At 41.6% G+C, this 21536-nt stretch overlaps 1 protein-coding gene across 1 annotated transcript in view; it reads left to right on the top strand.

Annotated features, from left to right (window-relative positions):
- usp31 (ubiquitin specific peptidase 31) overlaps positions 1–21536 on the top strand; it is a 94588-nt gene that overhangs the window by 41773 nt on the left and 31279 nt on the right. Inside the window, exon 5 of the mRNA XM_078558441.1 lies at positions 15392–15527. Within this exon, the coding sequence (XP_078414567.1) occupies positions 15392–15527 (136 nt within the window). The remainder of the gene's footprint in view (positions 1–15391; positions 15528–21536) is intronic.

Raw genomic sequence — 21536 nt, 5'->3', positions numbered from 1 at the left:
ATCTTTTATGTCCACCTCTGTGCTTTAACAGCTCACTTGAGAGACGATACCTCCAATAGGCAGCCCTCTCTCAGCACTGGAGTGTCAACCTTGATTTTTGGGTTCAAATCCTTGAGTGGGACTTCAACCCACAATCGGACGAGATTGCTACTAGCTGTGCCATGGCTGACATTTCTCCTCATCTCAATTCTGCCATTTAAATTAAATCTGTTCCGGCTGGTTACTGACCCTTCTGCCATTAGAAACAACTTCTTCCTATTTACTTCTATCCAAACTCTTCATGATTTTGATTTCACCTCTATTAAATCTCCCCTCAACCATCTCTGTTCTAAGGAGAGCAAGAAGATTGAGAGGATTAAAAATCCATCCCTCTTCTTTCAGAGCAGCTGCCTTCCTCTTCAAGCAGTAGAGTTTTTAAGAGTTGTCCAGTGGCCTAAATGCACAGATAGAGTTTCAGGCTGGAAGAATGTGAATCTGCTTAGAATTTTCTGTGGGTGAAGGAAACAACGTGAGAGGGAGGGAGAGAGGAGAAAGAGAATGCTGATAGCCTAGGGCAGCCAGATGTCACATCTGAGTATCATGCTTCAAGTGACTTGGACATTATGACCCTCTGGGACAAACACCACCTGCTTTAGGCATTTAAAAAAAATCTAATGGATGTATCATTTTCAGATGAATGTCCACAGACAGTTATATCCTGATAGTATTTGTAGATGAGTACTTAAGAATATTTAGAAACTGCTAGCAGGCTGGTTGGCTAAACCTGTACCCAGTGCCTGCAATTGGAAGAGAAAGGAAATCCAGTGAAAGATGTTGTAAAACCTGGGGCTTTGAATCAATGCTGTGTGGAACTTTGCACATGATCCATGAATTTGGAAGCCAACCAGAAGGCAGTTGTGTTGCTGTGATGCTTGTAGTTCCCGCTAGTATTTTAATTCTTGTTGATTGAACGGATCAGTTTTATGTGTAATCACTTGTTATATTTGTCATGTGCTTTAGGAAATTAGTAGAAGTGCTGAGGCTGTTTTTATGTTTTCCATCTCCTTCCCTTAAAATATAAATCTCCTTCCCTTAAAATATAAATTTTGTGAAGAAAAGCATTGAACGGATATCAGTATTTGGGGGTCGACAGTACTCTATGCTGAATGTTCAATCAGGAATGAGGTTTTGAAGCATTTATGTTTTTGGATTAATAATTTGTCACTTATCATATTAAGACTGCAAACAGCCAAGGAGAAGTATGTTAAATAATGTTGGTGCAGTACATTTTTGGTTTGCACACTTCAAAATTGCTTTGTACGCCTGGATATAGTTCTGTGGGGAGCTGCATTTACTCACATTGTGTTATTGTTGTTTCCTCTTCCTTTTCCTCTCCCAAGTCACATCATGTCACTACTGACAGAGAGGCAGATCCTTTGCCCTTACTAATGTTACTGTAACCTATTGCTGGTAGCCATATAGTCGGCTCGGTCAATGTGTTTACCTGATTTATTTTTCTAATTCTCTCAGCTGAATGTGGAGAACAGGAACCCATTGAGAATCTGCATCCTATTGCTTGATATACTTGTGTTTCTCGGGATCAAATCATCTCTAGGTACCCATGTTCTCTGATGGGAACAGAATGTGAGATAGCTGAGAAACAGTCTGATTTATTGAAAAATGAATGGATAAAGACATGAATTCACCACTGGTATTTCTCTTTGAATGGAGAGGACACTGAGTAGTGAATGAAAAAAGATTTGGTTTCTGCTATAGTGTGGTCCTACAGAATTGTTTGTGCCTTTGTATTGTGAAAGATTTCAATCAAGAAATCCTAGTAAAGGGATAATACTTGTGGAGCAGGGCAAGGTTGAGTAAAATGAAGCAAATCAGAAATTGGATAAAGTGACACCAAGCAGGAAGGGTATTTTAGAGCCTGTAGATTGCAGAAAAGAGAGGAAATTTCCACAGTGTAGAGGTTCTGGGTGCGAAGACATTTAAGTAGTAAGTGGCTTTGTGCTTTACGTGAGGTTGCAGATTGGAGCAATTGCATATAATGTGGTGTCTTGGTAGCTTCGTGTATAATAGCAAGGTGAGCATGATATATTGGCCACAGTATTGATGAATGGAAAGAGTCAGGAGGGATATGTGAAGTCAGTGGAGAGAAATGAGAGACTCGGCGGGAGTGATTGTGGAAAAGATGAGGATCGCCCACAAAATTGTATCATGGCCAGGGATGTGAGTGAAGTTGGAACTGTATCAGACTGCCCTTGACACCAAGCAGCATTTAGCCAAGTGTGGCATCAAGGATCCCTAGCAAAACTGCAGTCAGTGGGAATCAGGGAGAAAACCCTCCACTGGTTGGAGTCATAACTGGCAGAAAGGAAGATGGCGGTGGTTGTTGGAGGTCAACCATCTCAGTTCCAGGACATCACTGAAGGAGTTCCTCAGGGTAGTGATAGGCCCAATATTCTTCAGCTGCTACATCAATGACCTTCCTTCCATCATAAGGTCAGAAGTGGGGATGTTCGCTGATGAGTTGCACATATTCAGCACCATTCGTAGCTCCTCAGATACTGAAATTGTCCATGTCCAAATGCAGCAAGACTTGGACAATATCCAGGCTTGGGCTGACAAATGGCAAGTAACATTTGCGCCACACAAGTGCCAGGCAATGACCATCTCCAACAAGAGAGAATCTAACCATTGTCCCATGACATTCAATGGCATTACCATCGCTGAATCCCCCACTATCAACATCCTGGAGGTTACCATTGACTAGAAACTGAACTGGACTAGCCAGATAACTACTGTGGCTACAAGAGCAGGACAGAGGCTAGGAATCCTGCAATGGGTAATTCACCTCCTGACTCCCCAAAGTCTGTCCACCATCTATAAGGCACAAGCCAGGAGTGTGATGGCATACCTTCCACTTGCCTGAGTGCAGCTCCAACAACACTCAAGAAGCTTAACACCATCCAGGACAAAGCAACCCACTTGATTGGCACCCCATCCACAAACATTCACTCCCTCCACCACCGATGTACAGTAGCAGCAGTGTGTACCATCTACAAGATGCATTGCAGGAATTCACCAAGTCTCCTTAGATAAAACCTTCCAAACCCATGACCGCTACCATCTAGAAGGACAAGGTTAGCAGACACATGGGAACACCACCACCTGGAAGTTTCCCTCCAAGCCACTCACCATCCTAATTTGGGAATATATCGCTGTTCCTTGACTGTCACTAAGTCAAAATCCTGGAACTCGCTCCTTAATGGCACTGTGGGTGTACCTACACCACATGGACTGCAGCAGTTCAAGAAGGCAGCTCACCACCACCTTCTCAGGGGCAATTAGGGATGGGTAATAAATGCTGGCCTAGCCAGTGATGCCCACATCCTGTAAATGAATTTTAAAAATAGGTACCGGAATTGTATTCAAATCTCCCTTGGACTTGGCATTGGATAGATCGATCAGTGGTGCTACCAAGCCAACCTTAGTGATGTATATTGAAATCCCCCACTCAGAGTACTTTCTGTGCCCTTGCCACTCTCAGTGCTTCCATCAAGTGGTGTTCAACATGGAGGACTACTGATTCCTCAGCCGAGAGGGAGGGTGATACGTGGTAATCAGCAGGAGGTTTCCTTGCCCATGTTTGACCTGATGCCATGGGACTTCATGGGGTTCAGAGTCGATGTTGAGGACTCCCAGGGCGGTTTGTTACAACTGAGTGGCTTGCTAGGCCATTTCAGAGGGTATTTAAGAGTCAACCACATTGCTGTGGGTCTGGAGTCAGCTGTTCTTCAGAGCTCTGAAAAAGAGTCATAAGAACTCGAAACGTTAACTCTGTTTTTCTCTCCACAGATGCTGTTAGACCTGTTGCGTTTTTCCAGCATTTTCTGTTTTTGCTCCAGCAAACATTATTTGTTTCCCTCCACAATAATTGCAGATTTTTTCATTAGCTTTTCATAACAGCATAAAATTACAAATTGAAGTTATAGTTCCAGGAATAAGCAAATCGCTTATTAAGATTTGTGCCTATCAGAAGCCTCCTAATCAAATCTTCAATCAGTTGCTCTGTCCTTTGTAATAAAAACAAAAAGTGCTGGAAAAACTCAGCAGGTCTGGCAGCATCTATGGAGAAAGAAACAGACTCTTCAGAGTCATACGGACTTGAAACGTTAACTCTGTTTCTCACTCCACAGATGCTGAGTTTCCCCAGCATTTTTTGTCTTTATTTCAGATTTCCAGCATCCGCAGTATTTTGCTTTTAGCTATGTCTTTTGTGTCAGATTTCTATGCAGCCTACTCTTAGCTCAATTGCTTAATTCAAGTTATCTGTTTCAATTTTTTTAACAGTTATTTCTTATTATTTTGTTATTTATTTTGCTTAATTCAAATTAACGGATAATTCCATTTTTTATTAGTGATGAGAGCGCTTTTGAATTATCAGAAGTAAAATAGCTGGTGAAAATGATTTGGTAGTACAAGAGGAATCATAACATAGAGCATAGGTCCAAGAATAACAAACTGTGTCATTTTAGACACCTGGTGCCATTTCATATAGAACAGCAGTGCTGAAGAAGTTGGTTTTATACCAACTGTAAGGGATGCAGCAGCATTTATGCTAGTTCAAATGTAATTCTGGTTTAGATGAAAGCATGCTTTCAGACATCATTTATCGCGTTTATAATTTACATTTTTATGAAAATATAAGTAATCTGGAGTGGTGTGCTGTCTGGTTGTGCATTGACTAAGTTTGCTTTCAGCTTGCTGTAAGAGAATTGGGATGTGCATTACCTACTCTATTCTAACATTGCTAGCTATTGAGTCGATCAGGAATCAAAAAGGGGATTTGTGCATGGAGATGGGGGCATGGCTTAGGTATTAAATGAAGGAACAAGATGCTGCGCAGGTCATGGTGAAAGTGGAGGTAATTAATTCACTTGGATGAGTTTAAAATTAAGTAGGAGGTATTGGATAGGCTGTCTGTACTTAAAAGTCGATAAGGCATCAGAACCGGATGGGATGCATCCAAAGATACTGGGGGAAGTGAGAGTTGGAAATTGTGGATTCACTGGCCATAATTTTCTAATCTTCCTTAGACTTGGGGGTGGTGCCAGAGTACTGGAGAATTGCAAATGTTACACTCTTCTTCAAAAACAGGTGTAAAGATAAGCCCAGCAACTCCAGGCCAGTCAGTTTAACCTTGGTGGTAGGGAAACCTCTAGTAATAATAACTCAGAACAAAATTAATAGTCACTTGAGCAAATGTGAGTTAATTAAGGAAAGCCAGCACAGATTTGTTAAGGGCAAATTGTGTTTGACTAACTTCCTGGGTTTTTTTGATGAGGTTACAGAGAAGATCGATGAGGGTAATGCAGTTTATGTGGTGTACCTGGACTTCCAGAAGACGTTTGATAAAATGCTGCACAACAGCCTTGCAGGCAAAGTTATGGAAGAATAAAAGGGTCAGTAGCCACATGGATATGAAATTGGCTAAGTGACAGGAAGCAGCAGTGATTAATGGATGGTTTTCGGATTGAAGGAAGGTTTTATAGTGGACTTCCCCAGGGGCTGGTGTTGGGACATTCACTCTTCCTGATATGTATTAATGACCCAGACCTTGGTGTACAGAGCACAATTTCAAAATTTGCGAATGATGCAAAACTTGGAAGGATTGTGAGAAGGATAGTGTAGAATTTCAAAAGGATATGGACAGGTTGCTAGAATGGGCAGACAAGTGGCAGATGAAATTTAATGCAGAAAAGTGTGAAGTGATTCACTTTGGTAGGAAGGACGTGGAGAGACAATATAAAATAATGGATACAACTCTGAATTGGGTGCAGGAGAAGAGGGATCTGGGTGTATACGTGCATAAACCATTGAAGGTGGCAGGACAGGTTGAGAGAGTGATTAATGAAACATACAACATCCTGGGCTTTATTAATAGGGGCATAGAGTACAAAAGCAAGGAAGCTATGTTAAACTTGTATAGATGACTAAAACAAAAACAGAAATACCTGGAAAAACTCAGCAGGTCTGGCAGCATTGGCGGAAAAGAACAAAGTTTACGTTTCGAGTCCTGATGACCCTTCAACAGAACTAAGTAGAAATAGGAAAGGGGTGAAAAGGTATAAGACTAGTTTGGCCTCAGCTGGAGGATTGTGTCCAGTCCTGGGCGACAAACATTAGGAAAGATGTGAAGGCATTAGAGAGAGAGTGCAGAAAAGATTCACAAGAATGGTTCCAGGGATGAGGAACTTCAGTTACGTCGATAGATTGGAGAAATTGGGACCGTTTCCTTAGAGAAGAGAAGGTTGAGAAGAGACTTCATAGAGTCATGAAGGGTCTGGACAGAGTAGAGAGGGAGAAACTTGTGAAAGAATTGAGAACAAGAGGACGAACATTTAAGATAATTGGCAAAAGAAACAATGGTGACATGCAAAGCTTTTTCAAGCAATGAGTGGTTTGGATCCGGAATGCACTGCTTGAGAGTGTAGTAGAGGCAGGTTCAATCGAGGCATGGTAGATGCAGGTTCAACTGAGGCATGATAGAGGGAATTCGATTGTTATCTGAAAAGGAAGAATGTGCAAAGCTATGTGGAAAGAATGGGGGAGGGGCAGTAGGTGAATTACTTCTACAGAGAGCTGGCGCAGACACGGTGGGCTGAATGGCCACCTTTTGTGCTGTAACAATTCTGTAATTTACTTTATCATCTGCATATTGATCAACTTTTAGTCTCAGATTTAAGCATTGATGCACTTGGCTTTCATTTCCATTTCGTGTCTGAACATTGCAATCACCTCTTTAGTCATCCTGCAGAGCTTGATTGTCCCTCAAGGTGAGTACGAAGCTGTTGTAGGGTGGACGAGTTGTACTATTAATGATAGAGTTGATCTGCAGACACTTCTTGGGTGGAAACATTAAGTTTATTTACAATATACTCAGCAGCAACTACTCGTGTGCTTTCAACTCGAACTCTATGTCTAAAGTGACTGCAAAGGTAACCGACACTACTCTCCTATTGGTTACTACAGATCATATGATCTTCCTTAAATATTATTCTTAAAGGTACATTACGTTCCTCCCCCTTTAACTCGGCTATACGTATATTTAGAAGTACATATTTTTCAAGACAACAATATTTACATTGGGTAAGAAATTTACAAGTTCAGTCTTTCAGGTGGTTTCCTGTCACATGTGGAATGTCGCAGTTCCACAACTTCCAGATCCTTTGTCAGGAACCTCTTGTTCCAGAGTTGCCTGTACATCAGGTGCTTCGGTGAGCACTTGCAGTTCTGTATCCTCAACTCTTATAGGAACATCAGATGTGTCAGACCTGCATTGAGTATCCTCAACAGGAAATGAAAACCTGGTCATGATCACTGGTGGAACCACAAGTTGGTGATTTGTGTCTCTCTTTCTTAAATGGTCCATGTGTTTACATCTCCATGTGGTAAAATAGAGGTCCAGTCAACACACTTATTTCACCCGGATCTTTCACTTTGGTCCTTCCCCGAAATTTTTCAAGTATACTGGTTCGCCCATGGTAAATTTACTCTCACGACTATGTCAGTCGTGTCTAGTTTTCTGGCTTCCCTGACTCCTTTCCACCTTCTCTAAATTCGGCATTATGAAGCTCAATCTCTTTCTGAGATGGCGTTTCAACAATAACTCTGCAGGTGTGACACTTGTTGTTGTGTGAGGGGTAGTTCTGTAATAAAAATGAAAGTGTGCTAGCTTGGTTGCTAAGGAATCACCAGTTAGTTTTTTCATGGCTTCCTTGAACATTTGAACAGTCCTTTCAGCCAGCCCATTTGAGGAAGGGTGCAGTTTTCACATGAGCGATATCGTTGAGGCCGATAAACTGTTAAAACTCAGTACTCGTAAATGCTGTGCCATTATCGGAAACGACTACTTCTGGTAGCCCGTGAATGGCAAAATTCTGACATAGTTTCTCAATTGTAACGTTGGTGACTTCACTTCATATATGTCCAACCATTTTGAATGAGCATCGACAGCGAGCAGAAGCATTGTTCCCAGGAAAGGTCCAACGTAGTTAATGTGTAACTGCACCCAGGGTCTACCTGGCCACTCCAATGGGTGTAATAGAGCTGTCACTGGCAACTTTTGCAGTTGCTGACATTACACACAGTGCTTTACTAAACTCTCTATTTCGCCATCTACCCCAGGCCATCATAGGTAGCTGCATGCTATGGCCTTCATTCGGGAAATTCCTGGGTGGGCATTGTGTAGTTCAATTAAAAGTGGCTTCCTTCCCTTTGGAGGAACTACCACCCATGCTCCCCACAATAAGGTGCCAGCCTGGCTGGTTATTTCATTTCTTTTGTTGAAGTACAGGTTCACTTCGTCAGATATGGGCTCCTGTGACCAACCATGTAGCGCTTGTTCTCGTACCTGAGATAGGACTGGGTCCTGACTTGTCCAGTCTCTGATCTGCCAAGAATATACTGGCAAGAAATCTAAGAAATTTAACAGTAAAACAAGTTCCTGTGGAAGTGGGACGTGCTTATCATTTTCTTGTAAAGCAAATGACTAAGGGCATCGGCGTTTGCGATTTAATTGCCGGGCCTGTGTATGAAAGTGTATTCGTATGCTGCCAGAATTAAAGCCCATTGTTGTCGTCTTGCTGAGGCGATGGGTGGTATAGCCTTGTCCTCACTAAACAATCCTAGCAATGGTTTGTGGTCTGAAATGATTGTAAAATGACAGCCATGTACATACTGGTGAAATTTCTGGACACCAAAGATGATGGACAGGTTGCCTTTTTCTATCTGTGAGTATCCCTTTTCTGCTTTGGTGAGCATTCTTGATACTTAACTTATTGGCCATTCCATGCCATCGTCCATCCGATGAGAGAGCACTGCTTCTGCTCCGTAGGGAGATGCGTCACATGCCAGCACCAATTCTTTCGTCTGGTCATAATCTCATTTACTTGGAAAAAGAATGTGAGGTGTTCTACATATTGAGACCAATGGTCTGTGGCAGGTTCAAAAGGATCAATTCTCCCAAATTGTGTCATTTTGAGAGGGGATAACTTATTCATTTCTAATGGAGCTTGCTACTTACAATCACTGGGTGAGGTACAGTGGCGATTTCTTTCTAACTTGATTTCTTCTATTCAATCCTGTTTTATTCTCGTTGCCAGTTTGTTGTAGGGTGACCGAGTTGTACTGTTAATGATAGAGTTGATCTGCAGACACTTCTTGGGTGGAAACATTAAGTTTATTTACAATATATTCAGCAGCAACTACACGTGTGCTTTCAACTCCAACACTATCTCTACACTGACTGCCAAGGTAGCCCTTGCTACTCTCCTATTCGTTACTACAGATCATGTGATCTTCCTTAACAAGTATTATTCTTAAAGGTACATTGCACACTAAATAAAACCATAATTACAACAAAAACAAACTGCAGCAGCCTTGGGCTCTCAACTCTCTATAACATTTCTGGATGTGGGGTTGGGAAAGATTTGATCCTGATTGGTGACTCTTGACCAGTCAGGAAGTAGCCTTTCCTAGGTCTGGGAATGTATAGAGTTGAAAATTTGAAGGTTTTTGGAGATTGGAAGTCTCATTTTCTCACTTTTTACACATATTAGAAGTATCTAATTTCTCTGAGGGTCTAGCCAGTTGTGCAGCCAACTCACTAGTTTTGGTGTGCACAAGAACCCCAACTCCATTTATGAACTAGGATAACTGTGTAGCTATGTTGGTACATCGTTAACAGTTGGAAGCTTACAGGGGTTGGGTGGAACACTGGTTTTACATCGTGGCAAATATTACTTTTCACTGACTTTAATTTAGAGTATAAAACCAGCATTGCTGTTGATCCCGAGTGGAATCTGGGAGGGTTAGATTAAAATTACCTCCTACTTTTCTGTTCTGTTGATACAAAGGGATTGAAGGATGAGGTTCTGGTTTAGCTCTACATACCTGTGTACCTCTAATTATGCTTGGTTATATTATGTAAATAGAGCTTATCACTGTTTGATCACAATTTTTCACAAGTTACTTCATGCCTTGTACAAGTTGCTGTGGACGCTCCTTAGCATTATATCATGCAATGAAATAAAATATGGCCGTAATAAAAGGGGAGGTGTCACTTCTGGAATGTGCAGTGGTTACTTTCGTTCCCAGTCTAGCAATGCCTCAATTAAAAATAAATAATTCTTATCCTCATTTTCAGATTCCTCCGTGGCCTCACCCTCACTATCACTCTAACTTTCTCCAGCCCTATAACCTTCTGAGATCTCTGCACTCCTCCAATTCTGGCCCCTTGTGCACCCTCGCTCTCTTCGCTTTGCCATTGGCGACCGTGTCATCAGTGGCTGAGGCCCTAAGCACTGGAATTCTCTCCCTAAATCTCTCTGCCCCTCTCCTCCTTTTAAGATTATTTATAAAGCCTTTGACCAAACTTTTGATCATTGGTCCTAATATATCCTTCTGTACTTCCATGTCAGTTTTTGTTTGACACTCCTGTGAAGTATCCTGGGAGGTTTTATAAGGTAAAGGCTATATAAATGTAAGTTGCTGTCTTGGAAGAGCTCATCTTGCATCATGCTTATATTTTATCTTTTGGGACTGGATGCGTGCGCTCACTGTAATCAGAGAGTTCCTCACAGCAACATTTGCATGGTTGCATTTGAAGCCTGTGAAGTGATGAAAACCATACCTTTCCTTTTTGTGGGGAAAGGGGAAGCGTTAATTTCTAAAACATTCAAATTGCGTGCTCTCTTTTTCCACTGAAAGGCCTTACACAGCCTTTCAGTTTTCAGACTGTAATGTCAATCACTGTATTTTACTCCTTTTGAACACATTTCCAAAACCTGATTTCAAAATCAGTTGAGGTTGGTGTGAATGTTTCAGCCATTTCAAAATTGGGGGTCGGTGTGATGAATTACACCATTTTGCGTGGGATTGTAATAAAAAAGTGGTATAATTTGTTTAAATTATGGTGCAGTCAGAGGCTGCTGATTTAAATGATTATATGAATGTCGGTAACAGCGAAATCCATTCAAAGGCTGGCCTGCTCCCAGTGTTTGTCTACCTTCTGACACGGCATACATGTATGCAGGAAGATTTACAATAAGGAAAACTGACCCATCTGACAACCTATCAGAGGATTATTAACAGGTTTGGTGTTTTCTGTTGGTGTGCTAATCTACTTCTCGGCTTCAGACAGATCAGTTAGATGTCATGTAACTCTGACCCTGATAATATTGTTTGGGTCAACGGGTGCTTTTGTGATTTGTATTTTTACCCCAGTTTGGTTATTAACTGAGTCATTTCCCCCTCTCCACCCCTCCACTCCCACCACCCTTCCCAGTACTGGAGCACAGAGCAATTAAAATTCCCAGTAGTTGTCCTGTGTGACTCTAAAGGATACATTTAGCTAATGAAAAACAAGTTGTTCTTCCATCAGTTGTACTTGAGTATAAATAACTTGGCTTGGAGAGATACAAAATATAAATTTGATAGGGTAGATGCAGAGGAACTTATTCCTTGGACGACTCCTGCTCCTATTACTTATGATCTTACAATCTGGTAGTGGAATCCAGAGCAAGAGGGCACATTTCAAAATTAGAGGTAGGCTATTCAGGAGTGAAATCAGGTAGTGCTTTTTCAAAAGAAGGATGGAGGATATGTGGGACACTCCCCTAAAGCCCCCTGTGGATGCTGGAGGATAATTGAGGCAACATTAAGATCAATAAATAGTTGTATCAGGAATGGCAAGCAAAGGCAAGTTTAAACACAACTTATAGCTATATAGCACCTTTAACATAATAAAACATCTCAAGGGCCTTTTATATGAGTGTTATAAAACAAAATATGACATCGGGCCACAAAGGGTGATATTAGGTCAGATGACCAAAAGCTTGGTAAAGAGTTATAAGGAATGTCTTAAAGAAAGAAAGAAGGATAGAAAGGCAGGGAGGTATAGGGAGAGTATTCCAAAGCTTAGGACCCGGGCAGCTGAATGCACGGCCATCAATGTTGGAGTGATTAAAATCGGGGATGCTCAAGAGGCCAGAATTAGGTGAGATCAGTGATCTTGGAGGGTAGTGGGGATTGAGGATATTACAGAGTATAGGAAGTGGGGAGGCCATGGTGAGATATGAAAACAAGGATGAAAATTTTAAAATCATAATGTTGCTTGAACAAGAGCCATTGTAGATCAGTGAGCACAGGAGTGATAGGTTAAGAGGACTTGGTGTGGGTTAAGACATGGGCACCAGAATTTTGGATGATCTCAAGTTCACGAAGCGTAGACTGTGGCAGACCAGTGTGTTGGAATAGCCAAGTCTAGAAGTAACAAAGGCACAAATGAGAAGGAAATGTAGTTGTGGGACAAATCAACCATATTCTAATAGTTTGTAATTGGCAATACAGTGAATCTTGCACTTTTTTGTGATGGGGTCAGCAATGATTTTTGAGGCTGCATTTAGTGCATTTCATTTTTAAGTGTTCTTCTAAAAGTAGTGATGTTGGGAACATTTTAGTTACAGTGAAAGCCTCGCTGTAAATTGTGGAGGAGTCAGCTCAACAATTCGTGACTAATTACTTGATGATTAAATTCAAGGGCCAGCACCATCGAATTAATCTTGGCTACACTCAGAATAGATTCTTCAGATGCTTCTTAGCTGTTGGAGAGGAATTGATGTTTCTTTTTGATTTTGAAATTGTCTCTAAACATCTCTAATGTATTTATAAAAGTTACAAGCAGCGCTGATGTTGGGCGTTGGGAGCAATCTGAAGGCATGAAGTATGTGGCTATTGGTTGTCTAAAAATTATTCCAACTACCACTTCCTTTTCCACCATTGACATCCCTATCTTTAGTCACCTAGGCTCTAAGTTCTGGAGTTCCCTGCCTAAAAGCCTTCACTCCTCTCTCTTTTAAGACCTTCATTAAAACTACCTCTTTGATTGAACTTTTGGTCACCTACACAAATATTTGCTTTGCTCAGTGTCAATGTGTGTCTGATAGCACACTGTGAAATGCTTTTGGATGTTTTGTTCCGTTAAAGGTGCTGTATAAAAGCAAGTTGTTTAAAAAAAAGACCTGTAAAAGGCAGCTGAATAAATCCTTATTGAGCACGTATTGACTTTGTGAATTAAGTAACCACAACACAGTTTACTGGAGGTGGGTGGAGAGAATACTTTTCTGGATTTCGAAAGGAGTTCTGGAATCAAAGGGCAACTATTTTCAGGGCTAGAGCAAACAAGTGTTAGAAATGTTCTCCAGGTCCTTCAGAAACTCAGGAAGAAAGGCTAATGTTTTAGATAGCAGCTGTTTATTAGAGCTGACTGCACTCTTTTAAAAAATGAATCTTGCCGCTTGGCGGAAGTTGCAAGTCAGGCTTCCACCAGTCCATAATCCAATGTGCCAGGCTTAATAGCACGACTGCCACTGCATCATTGGAGTGAGTGAGGTATCGGCGTCCATTTCTCAGTGTTGGAATATTGTTTGAGAGTGACATTCCATGGAGGCTGGATAGCTCCAATAAGATAGCTACGGCGAAAAGAATAAATTTTGTTTCGGGGCTAGGTATGCTTTGCATACACAAAGGTACGCTTTTGCTCATGGTGCTCGAGGGCTGATCTGTGTAAATGGCCCGGTCAATGAACAAACAAATGTGTTCCTTTTTGTTTCTTACACTGAGCATTGCCCATGGCTGAGCGTGCTCAGTGGGCATATAATCTCATCCCAAGTCTCTATTAGTGACATCCTGAACTGTGGCCTCTGCTCTCTGTTTCCTGGAGTTTCATAGCTCATGAAAATACCCAGGCTCAAAACTCCTTATTCTGTGATATTGTGCTTTTGTAATCTCTTCGACTTTATGTCGAATCCTGAGATGAAGATACAGCATACGTTGGATAGCAGCTCCTCCCTGACCAGCTGTCAGTAATGTTGGTATTTAGAAGACTGGCATTTTGTGGGCTGCAGTGACGAGAGGAAATGTTGCTATGAATGCTGATATTCATCTTGCTGGCTCATAGTGGGCTGTAAAACACTTTACAGCTTTTTGTCAGACTGGCTGGCAGCAACATAAGCCCAGTAGCTATGAGAACATAATACATGTTAAAATGTGCCCTTTAGTGTGGTTATGTCACTGCCTAATCATAAATGAAAGTGGTGCTGTTTTCAATTATGTATGGAACACGTTGTTGAGCTAATTTCACAGCCTTCAGTCTCTTGAGATGTGTCAGAAAATTTGTGTCAGCACTATTTCAGAATTGTTTGTGTAAACAGGCTGAAAATAAATCTCCTGCACAAGAAAAGTGGCATAGAATTGGCAGTGTATCACAAAAATGTCAGATGGCTTCATGTGTCTGTGAAATTCCTTCCTCTACTATTTTAACAACCATTAACCAGAAGTATGTTAATACCTTCTATAAAATGGAAGCGTGAATAGGTTAAGTTTTTATATGCCAGAATAGCACAAGTTGTAATTTCAAGGCTATTGCTTTTTAAGGTACTATAAAATAGCAAAACATTGAGCACTGTATAGGGGCTCTTTTTTAAATAATAGATTTTATTCTTTGTATTAATGGAGTAGCTGCAACATAATTGTTTAATTTGCTCTCTGTAAAGTAAATGTATTTATAGTTGTCATTCACACATGCTCCTTTTTTTAAAGTGGCTGTTTTCTAACAAGAGTGTGCATGTTGGTGTCATGTGCTGTTTTGTCTTTACAATTTGCATTAAGATAGTATTGCGAAAGGCAATAAGCCACAGTTCCAGGCATCTTGCCTCCCTGCAGGATTGGTAACCAGTCATTTTAAGCCTACTGAAAATAGTTTAGGGCATATTTTCCCCAACTTGTTGCTGATGTAGCCACTTCATACTATTCAAGTGCTGGAATTCTATAAGTCTGCCGATTCAGATGGCAGCCTCTGCCACCAACCATTGCCAACCTCCAGGCCACCACCATTGGGAGGATAAATCATCAAATAAGAAAATATCGGCACCAGTGGAACTGGCTTGGCTTGTCTGTGAAGGTCATTTTGCTGGACATTGGCAGTGAATGTGTGGCCTATGGGTTGAAGCTTGAACTCTGCTGTAAGAAGTTAGGAATAGGCTGCATGTTGGGAGAGGTTGGGATTAGGTTGCACAGGGTGGAGGGGTGGTGGTGGCAAGAGGATGGCAAAATATTGCAAGGGTTGGGGGTAAGGGAGAGTTGGGAATAGATTGCGCAGGGAGGGTGAGATGAGTCTGCTGGCATATTTGTTCCCATTTGTCTTTTTCATCAACAGCTTTGTGTTTGATCCTTTTGCTTAGATCCAGCTGCCAGTGAAGAGCCCTGTATTAATCATGGGTGCAAGTTTACTTATTGCTGAATGGAAATAAATATCGCTTATCTTCCTTTTCTTTTGCAGGCCATTGAATATCACCGTGGTGTATGAAGGAAAATGTTCGCATTGCATGCGCATTGGGGTAGCTGTTCCACTGTCGGGTACAGTGGCCAAACTCCGGGAGTCAATATCGCAAGAAACCAAAATCCCCATTGATCAGGTAAACATACATTTGATTTTCATGCAGTAAGATTAGTCCATTTAATCTGAGATTGTGACTATTATAAATCCATATAGTGTAAGTGGACCGTTTAGGCTCTGTAACCTGGTGGAGGGCCACTTTGAATGCCAAAGTATTTATTATTTTGTGTGCCCCACATCATGCCATCTTTAAACTACTTTCTAGCTTTGTGGAAAATCCCTTTGTTGAAGTGCTGCTCCGTGGGGGTCCTCAGCGAAGTCTTTTTCTATTAACACAGCATAACTTGAAGGGCACCGCATTTAAAAGGGAACCGTAGTCTCAGTCAGATGGTAAAACAGACCAACCTCGGCCGTGCCTGGGCTTGCTACACAAGGAACCTTCCGCGTGATGTCGGTGAACTATGTCAACTTTGCTCCGAGGGAATGCCTGCCTTCTGGGATCTCTGGACAAGCTCTTCAATTAAGGATTTTTCCACAAAGGAAGGAGGCAGTTAAGTTCCACTGTGGGGCACAAAAAGGGGTAAGTGTGTTACACTGGCAGTACCGCCCCTGCAGCTACCCCCTCTTAAGGGATGCAACTATAATGCAATGTTACTTTTATCCAAACACATTTAAAAAAATTTTCTTAAATACCCACTTTGCTAGCTGTATGGATCCTGTGTGGCGAGTTTGGATAGTCTGAATCCAGATGCCCTGTGTGCTAGAGTCTACGGCTCAAATTAATCCCTAGCTTGTTATTAAATTGTCCATCTCACTTGAACAGTGTTGGAATGGCTGGAGCGGGAAATGGGGGTGGTGGATTAATTTGTTTAATTCTCCAAAATTCCCTAGTTCGGGGACGGGTCCATTAGATTGGAAAATGGTGAATGTAACTTCTTTATTCAAAAAGGGAGGGAGACAGAAAGCAGGAAACTCCAGGTCAGTTAGCTTAACATCTGTCATAGGGAAAATGTTAGAAGCTGTTATTAAAGACATTACAGCAGAATACTTAGAAAAATTCAAGATAATTAGGCAGAGTCAATGTGGTTTGTGAAAGGGAAATGATGTTTAACCAATTTATTGGAGTTCTTTGAAGAAGTAACATATGCTGTGGATGAAGGGGAACTAGTAGATGTACTGTATTTAGATTTCCAGAAGACATTTAATAAGGTGCCACATCAAAGATTATTGCAAAAAATAAAAGTTTATGCTGTAGGGGGTAACATATGGGCATGGAAAGGAGATTGGCTAGCTAATAGAAAGCAGAAGGTAGGCATAAATGGGTCTTTTTCTGGTTGGCAGGATGTAACGAGTGGTGTGCCACAGGGATTAGTGCTGGGGCCTCAACGTTTTACAATTTATATAAGTGACTTGGATGAAGGGGACCGTAGGTATGGTTGCTAATTTGCTGATGACAAAGGTAGGTCGAATAATAAGTTGTGAAGAGGACATAAGGAGGCTACAAAGGGATATAGAGAGGTTAAGTGACTGGACAAAGACCTGGCAAAAGGAGTATAATGTGGGAAAGTGTGAAAGTGTTGTCCATTTTGGCAGGAAAAGTAAAAAAAGAAGCATGTTATCTAAATAATGAGAGATTGCAGAGGGATCTAGGTGTCCTAGTGCATGAATTACAAAAGGCTAGTATACAGGTACAGCAAGTAATTAGGAAAGCTAATAGAATGTTATCATTTATTGTGATGGGAATTGAATACAAAAGTGGGGAGATTATGCTTCAGTTATACAGGGCATTGGTGAGACCACATCTGGAGTACTGTGTACAATACTGGCCTCCTTATTTAAGGAAGGATATAAATGCATTGCAAGCAGTTCAGAGAAGGTTTCCTAATCCAATATCTGGATCGGGCCGGTTGGCTTATGAGGAAATGTTGAACAGATTAGGCTTGTATCTGCTGGAGTTTAGAGGAGCAAGAGGTGACTTCATTGAAACATATAAGATCTTGAGGTGTCTTGACAGGGTGGATGTGGAGAGGATGTTTCCTTTTCCAGGAGAATCTAGTACTAGGGGCCACTGTTTAAATATAAGGGGTCGCTCATTTAGGACAGAGATGAGAATTTTTTATTCTGGGGGCCTTCAGCCTTTGGAACTCTCTTCCTCAAAAGGCGGTGGAAGCAGAGTCTCTGAATATTTTTAAGGCAGAGATAGATAGATTATTGATAAGCATGGATGAAGAATGAAGTCAGTGGCTAGGGAATGGATTTTGTGGTGGAGACCAAATGGCTTTGGTCTTCTCAATATCTACTTGGAGGAAATTGCTGCTCATTCTGTATTGGATGTACTTTTGTCAGTGTTTTTCTCTGCTGTTAAGGCACGGGCGGGGGAAATGGAGCTGAGATGCATTGGGCCAGGCACAGATTGTTCAAATTGGAATTTGTAAATGAGTATTTTAAAATCAAAGTGCTAGGGAGATGAACCATTGCAGTTAGCGACACAGGGTGACTGAAAAGGGTGTTGGTGGAAGACTTCTGTATGATTTCAGTTGGTGTAAGGAAGAAGGCAAAGAGAGTGTTAAACTATTGAGGTGAAAACTATTGGTTTACTGTTTTGTGTAAAGTACTGCAGGCTCCAAGTGCGTTGCTTTTTGGGACACTTGAATGATATTGCTGGAACTTGAGAGTGTAAAACTGCACTGTTTGATGTATGCAACACATTTCTTCAATTCTATTCCATCCATATTGCAAGAAAGAATTTGATTTACATAGCTCCTCTCATGCCCTCCAAAAGCCCTTTACAACCAAGCAGTTATTTTTGAAGTGTATTCACTGCTATGTAGGGAATTGCAGTAGTCATGTAGCGCTCAAGGTCCCACAAACAACTTAATAAAAGCAAAATATTATGGATGCTAGAAATCTGAAATAAAAACAAAGTGCTGGAAATACCCAGCAGGTCTGGCAGCATCTGTGGAGAGAGAAGTAGTTAACGTTTCGAGTCAAATGTGTTTCTTTTATGGAACTGAAGAGAGGTAGAAATATGATGGATTTTATGCTTTTGAAAAAGGGGAGGAGGATGAAGAACAAAAGGAAAGGACAGCATCTGTGGAGAGGAGTATAGTTAATGTTTCGAGTCCGTATGACTCTTCATCAGAACTTGAGTTCTGATTAAGAGTCATACGGACTCGAAACGTTAACTGTGTTCCTCTCCGCAGATGCTGTCAGACCTGCTGAGTTTTTCCAGCTATTTTTGTTTTTGTTTCAGATTTCCAGCATCCGCAGTATTTTGCTTTTAACAAAAGGAAAGGTCTGGGATAGGCTAGAGCGTGGGAGAGATTAAATAACATGGAACAAAAGGCAAAGGGAGTGATAATGGTTGTAGTAAAGGAACAAAGCATTGGTCCAATGTGAATGGCAATGTGAACTCAGTGTTGAGTCCAGAAGGCTGAGAGTGCTTAATTAGAAGATGAGGTGCTGTTCCTCAAGCTTGCATTGGGCTTCACTACAGCGGGCCGAGGACAGAAATGTGAGTGAGAGGGCAAGGTGGTGAATTAAAATTGTAAGCAACCAGAAGGCCACGGTCATGCTTGCAGATGAGCAGGAAGTGTTCTGCAAAGCGGTCACCCAGTCTGCGTTTGGCCTCCAATGTAGAGGAGACTGCGTTGTGTACAGTGAATACAGCATACTAAATTGAAAGAAGTACAAATAAATTGCTGCTTCACCTGGAAGGTGTGTTTGGAGCCTTGGGCAGTGAGGAGAGAGGAGGTAAAAGGGCAGGTATTACACTTACTATGATTGCATGGGAAGGGGCCAAGGTGTTGGTGGTGATAGAGGAGTGGACCAGGGAACGGTCCCTTCGGAACACTGATGGGACGGGAGGGGAAGATGTGTTTAGTGGTGCCCCACAAGCAACAATGAGGTGTTGAAGTGGCCCCTCGGACCTGCTCTGCCATTCAGTAAGATCATGGCTGAACTTCCAGCACAGCCATACCTTCCGGCATCGTCTCCATGTCCCTTGATATCCATAACATCCAAAAATCTGTTGATCTGACTTTAACATACTCGATAACAGAGCATTGACAGATTTCTAGGGTAGAGATTTCCAAAGATTCACAACCTTATGAGTGACTTGTGCGATGAAAGTTGATCAAAAATTGTGTGCTTTGGGGTTTCTCTTAAGGCAACAGGCTTGGTTTAATATCTACAAAAGACAGCACTTACTCAGTTTTGCACTGTAGTGTAGATGATACACCCAAACGAGACTTGAACCCATGACCATTGGATCTTATTATGATACTTTGTGTTTTGGAAACAGGACTTAGTTGCAGTTGGGGAGTCAAATATTTGTGACTTTCATTCATTAAGTGTGGGCATTGCTGGAAGGAAAGCATGTATTGTCTATCCCTAATTGCCTTTGAGAAGTTGGCGGTGAGCTGCTACCTTGAACTGCTGTAGTCCATGTGGTGAAGACAGTCCCACAGTGCTGTTAGGTAGGGTGCTCCAGGACTTTGACCAAGCTTCGATGCAGGAATTATAGTATATTTCCAAATCGGGGTGGTATGTGTCTTGGAGTTGGTGGTGTTGACCTTATCCTTTTGGGAGATAGAGGCCAGGATTTGAGCAGTGCTCTGAATGAAACTGGACTGCAACAGTCCTGAGGTGATGAGTGAGATGTGCTTAAATTCCTGTAGTCACTTTACTATATCTGAATTGTCATAAATGCTGCGCTTAACAGGGAGGTGCATTTTAGCATGTTTTTTCTATCTACTGCGTACCCTTGAGATGCCTGTTTGATTTGGTTGGTAGCCTCATTCTTGTGTCAGAAGGTTTGAGATTGGATTCCACTTGGATTGTGTAATATCAGCTGACTATAATATTGAGTGTGTGAGACCTTCATGTGAGCTATTAAAGGTCATGTTTTGCCTGTTGATTCAGTGGCACTACTTGGAGAACAGGGATTAGGGAGTTCCTCATCCATCAAGTCCACAGCCCAAAACAGGCCATTTGGCCCAACTAGTCCATGCTAGTGTTTATGCTTCTTAAAAGTCTCCTCACATCCCTCTTCACCCAGCAGTATCAATGTATCCTTCTATTCTTTTAATCCCTCATGTTTATCAAGCTTCCCCTTAGATGCTATTTGTGTCAACTACTCCAAGTGGGAGCACGCCCCACCTTCTAACTACTTATGGATAATGTCGTTTCTCTTGAATTCCCCATTGAATTTATTAATGACTATCTCATATTTCTGATCCCTAGTTTTGGTCTCCCCCACAAGTGGAAACATCTTCACTTCCTCTACCCTAACAAACTCCTTCAGAATTTTAAGCCTCTATCAGGCCATCCCTTGGCCTTCCTCTTTTCTATAGTATTATAAGGAGAGCAAGTAGTTCTGCTTGTGACCTGGCCAATATTCCTCCACTTACTAGTCACAAAAAACCAATCAACCAATTATGTGTTTCATTGCTTTCTGTGGAATCTTGCAATGTAGAAAATGGGTATCATCTTTGCCTGTACATGTCTCTGTAATCCAGTGTCTAAGACACTATATGAATCTAAGTGTTTCCTTCTTGTCCTTAAGTGTAGCACATCTCTTCTGGTTGTTCATCCCTAGATGGAGGCAAAGTGGAATGCAGCGAATTGTAGGTTAAGATAGGATTGTAAATTGGTACAACACAGAAGGCCAATTTGGCCCACAGAGTTGAGGAATTTGAAGTCATTGTGAGGGAAAAGGGGGTTAGCAGAGGACCAAGGCCAAGGATGATTGTGATTATAAGTGGGACAGGGCAAGGGTGCCGCAATTCTGGATAAGTTGCACTTTATGTTGGGCAGAGCTCAAGACCCTCTGCTTTTGAGACTTGCCCTCTGCACAGTCTGGCTCTCCCTCACACCCTTTGCTAGTGTCTGTTTTTAACAGTTGCAATCTTTGAACTTTTGGGACTTTCCTTCTAAACCTGTCCACCTTGTTGCATCTCTTCCTAACTTTTAAAAGCATTCTCACCTGAGTCTATAGCCATTAACTATAGACTTCTTCTCGCCTGTGAAACACTCGGGGACCGACTGATTACGTTAAACATCCTGTTTAAGTGTAAGCTGGTGCACA

The sequence above is a fragment of the Cetorhinus maximus genome, chromosome 15 (assembly GCF_964194155.1).
Source record: "Cetorhinus maximus chromosome 15, sCetMax3.hap1.1, whole genome shotgun sequence".
In the NCBI taxonomy this organism is placed as follows: Eukaryota; Metazoa; Chordata; class Chondrichthyes; order Lamniformes; family Cetorhinidae; genus Cetorhinus; species Cetorhinus maximus.
Note: the sequence above shows the minus strand (reverse complement) of the source record. Positions and strands in the feature narration are given on the sequence as shown.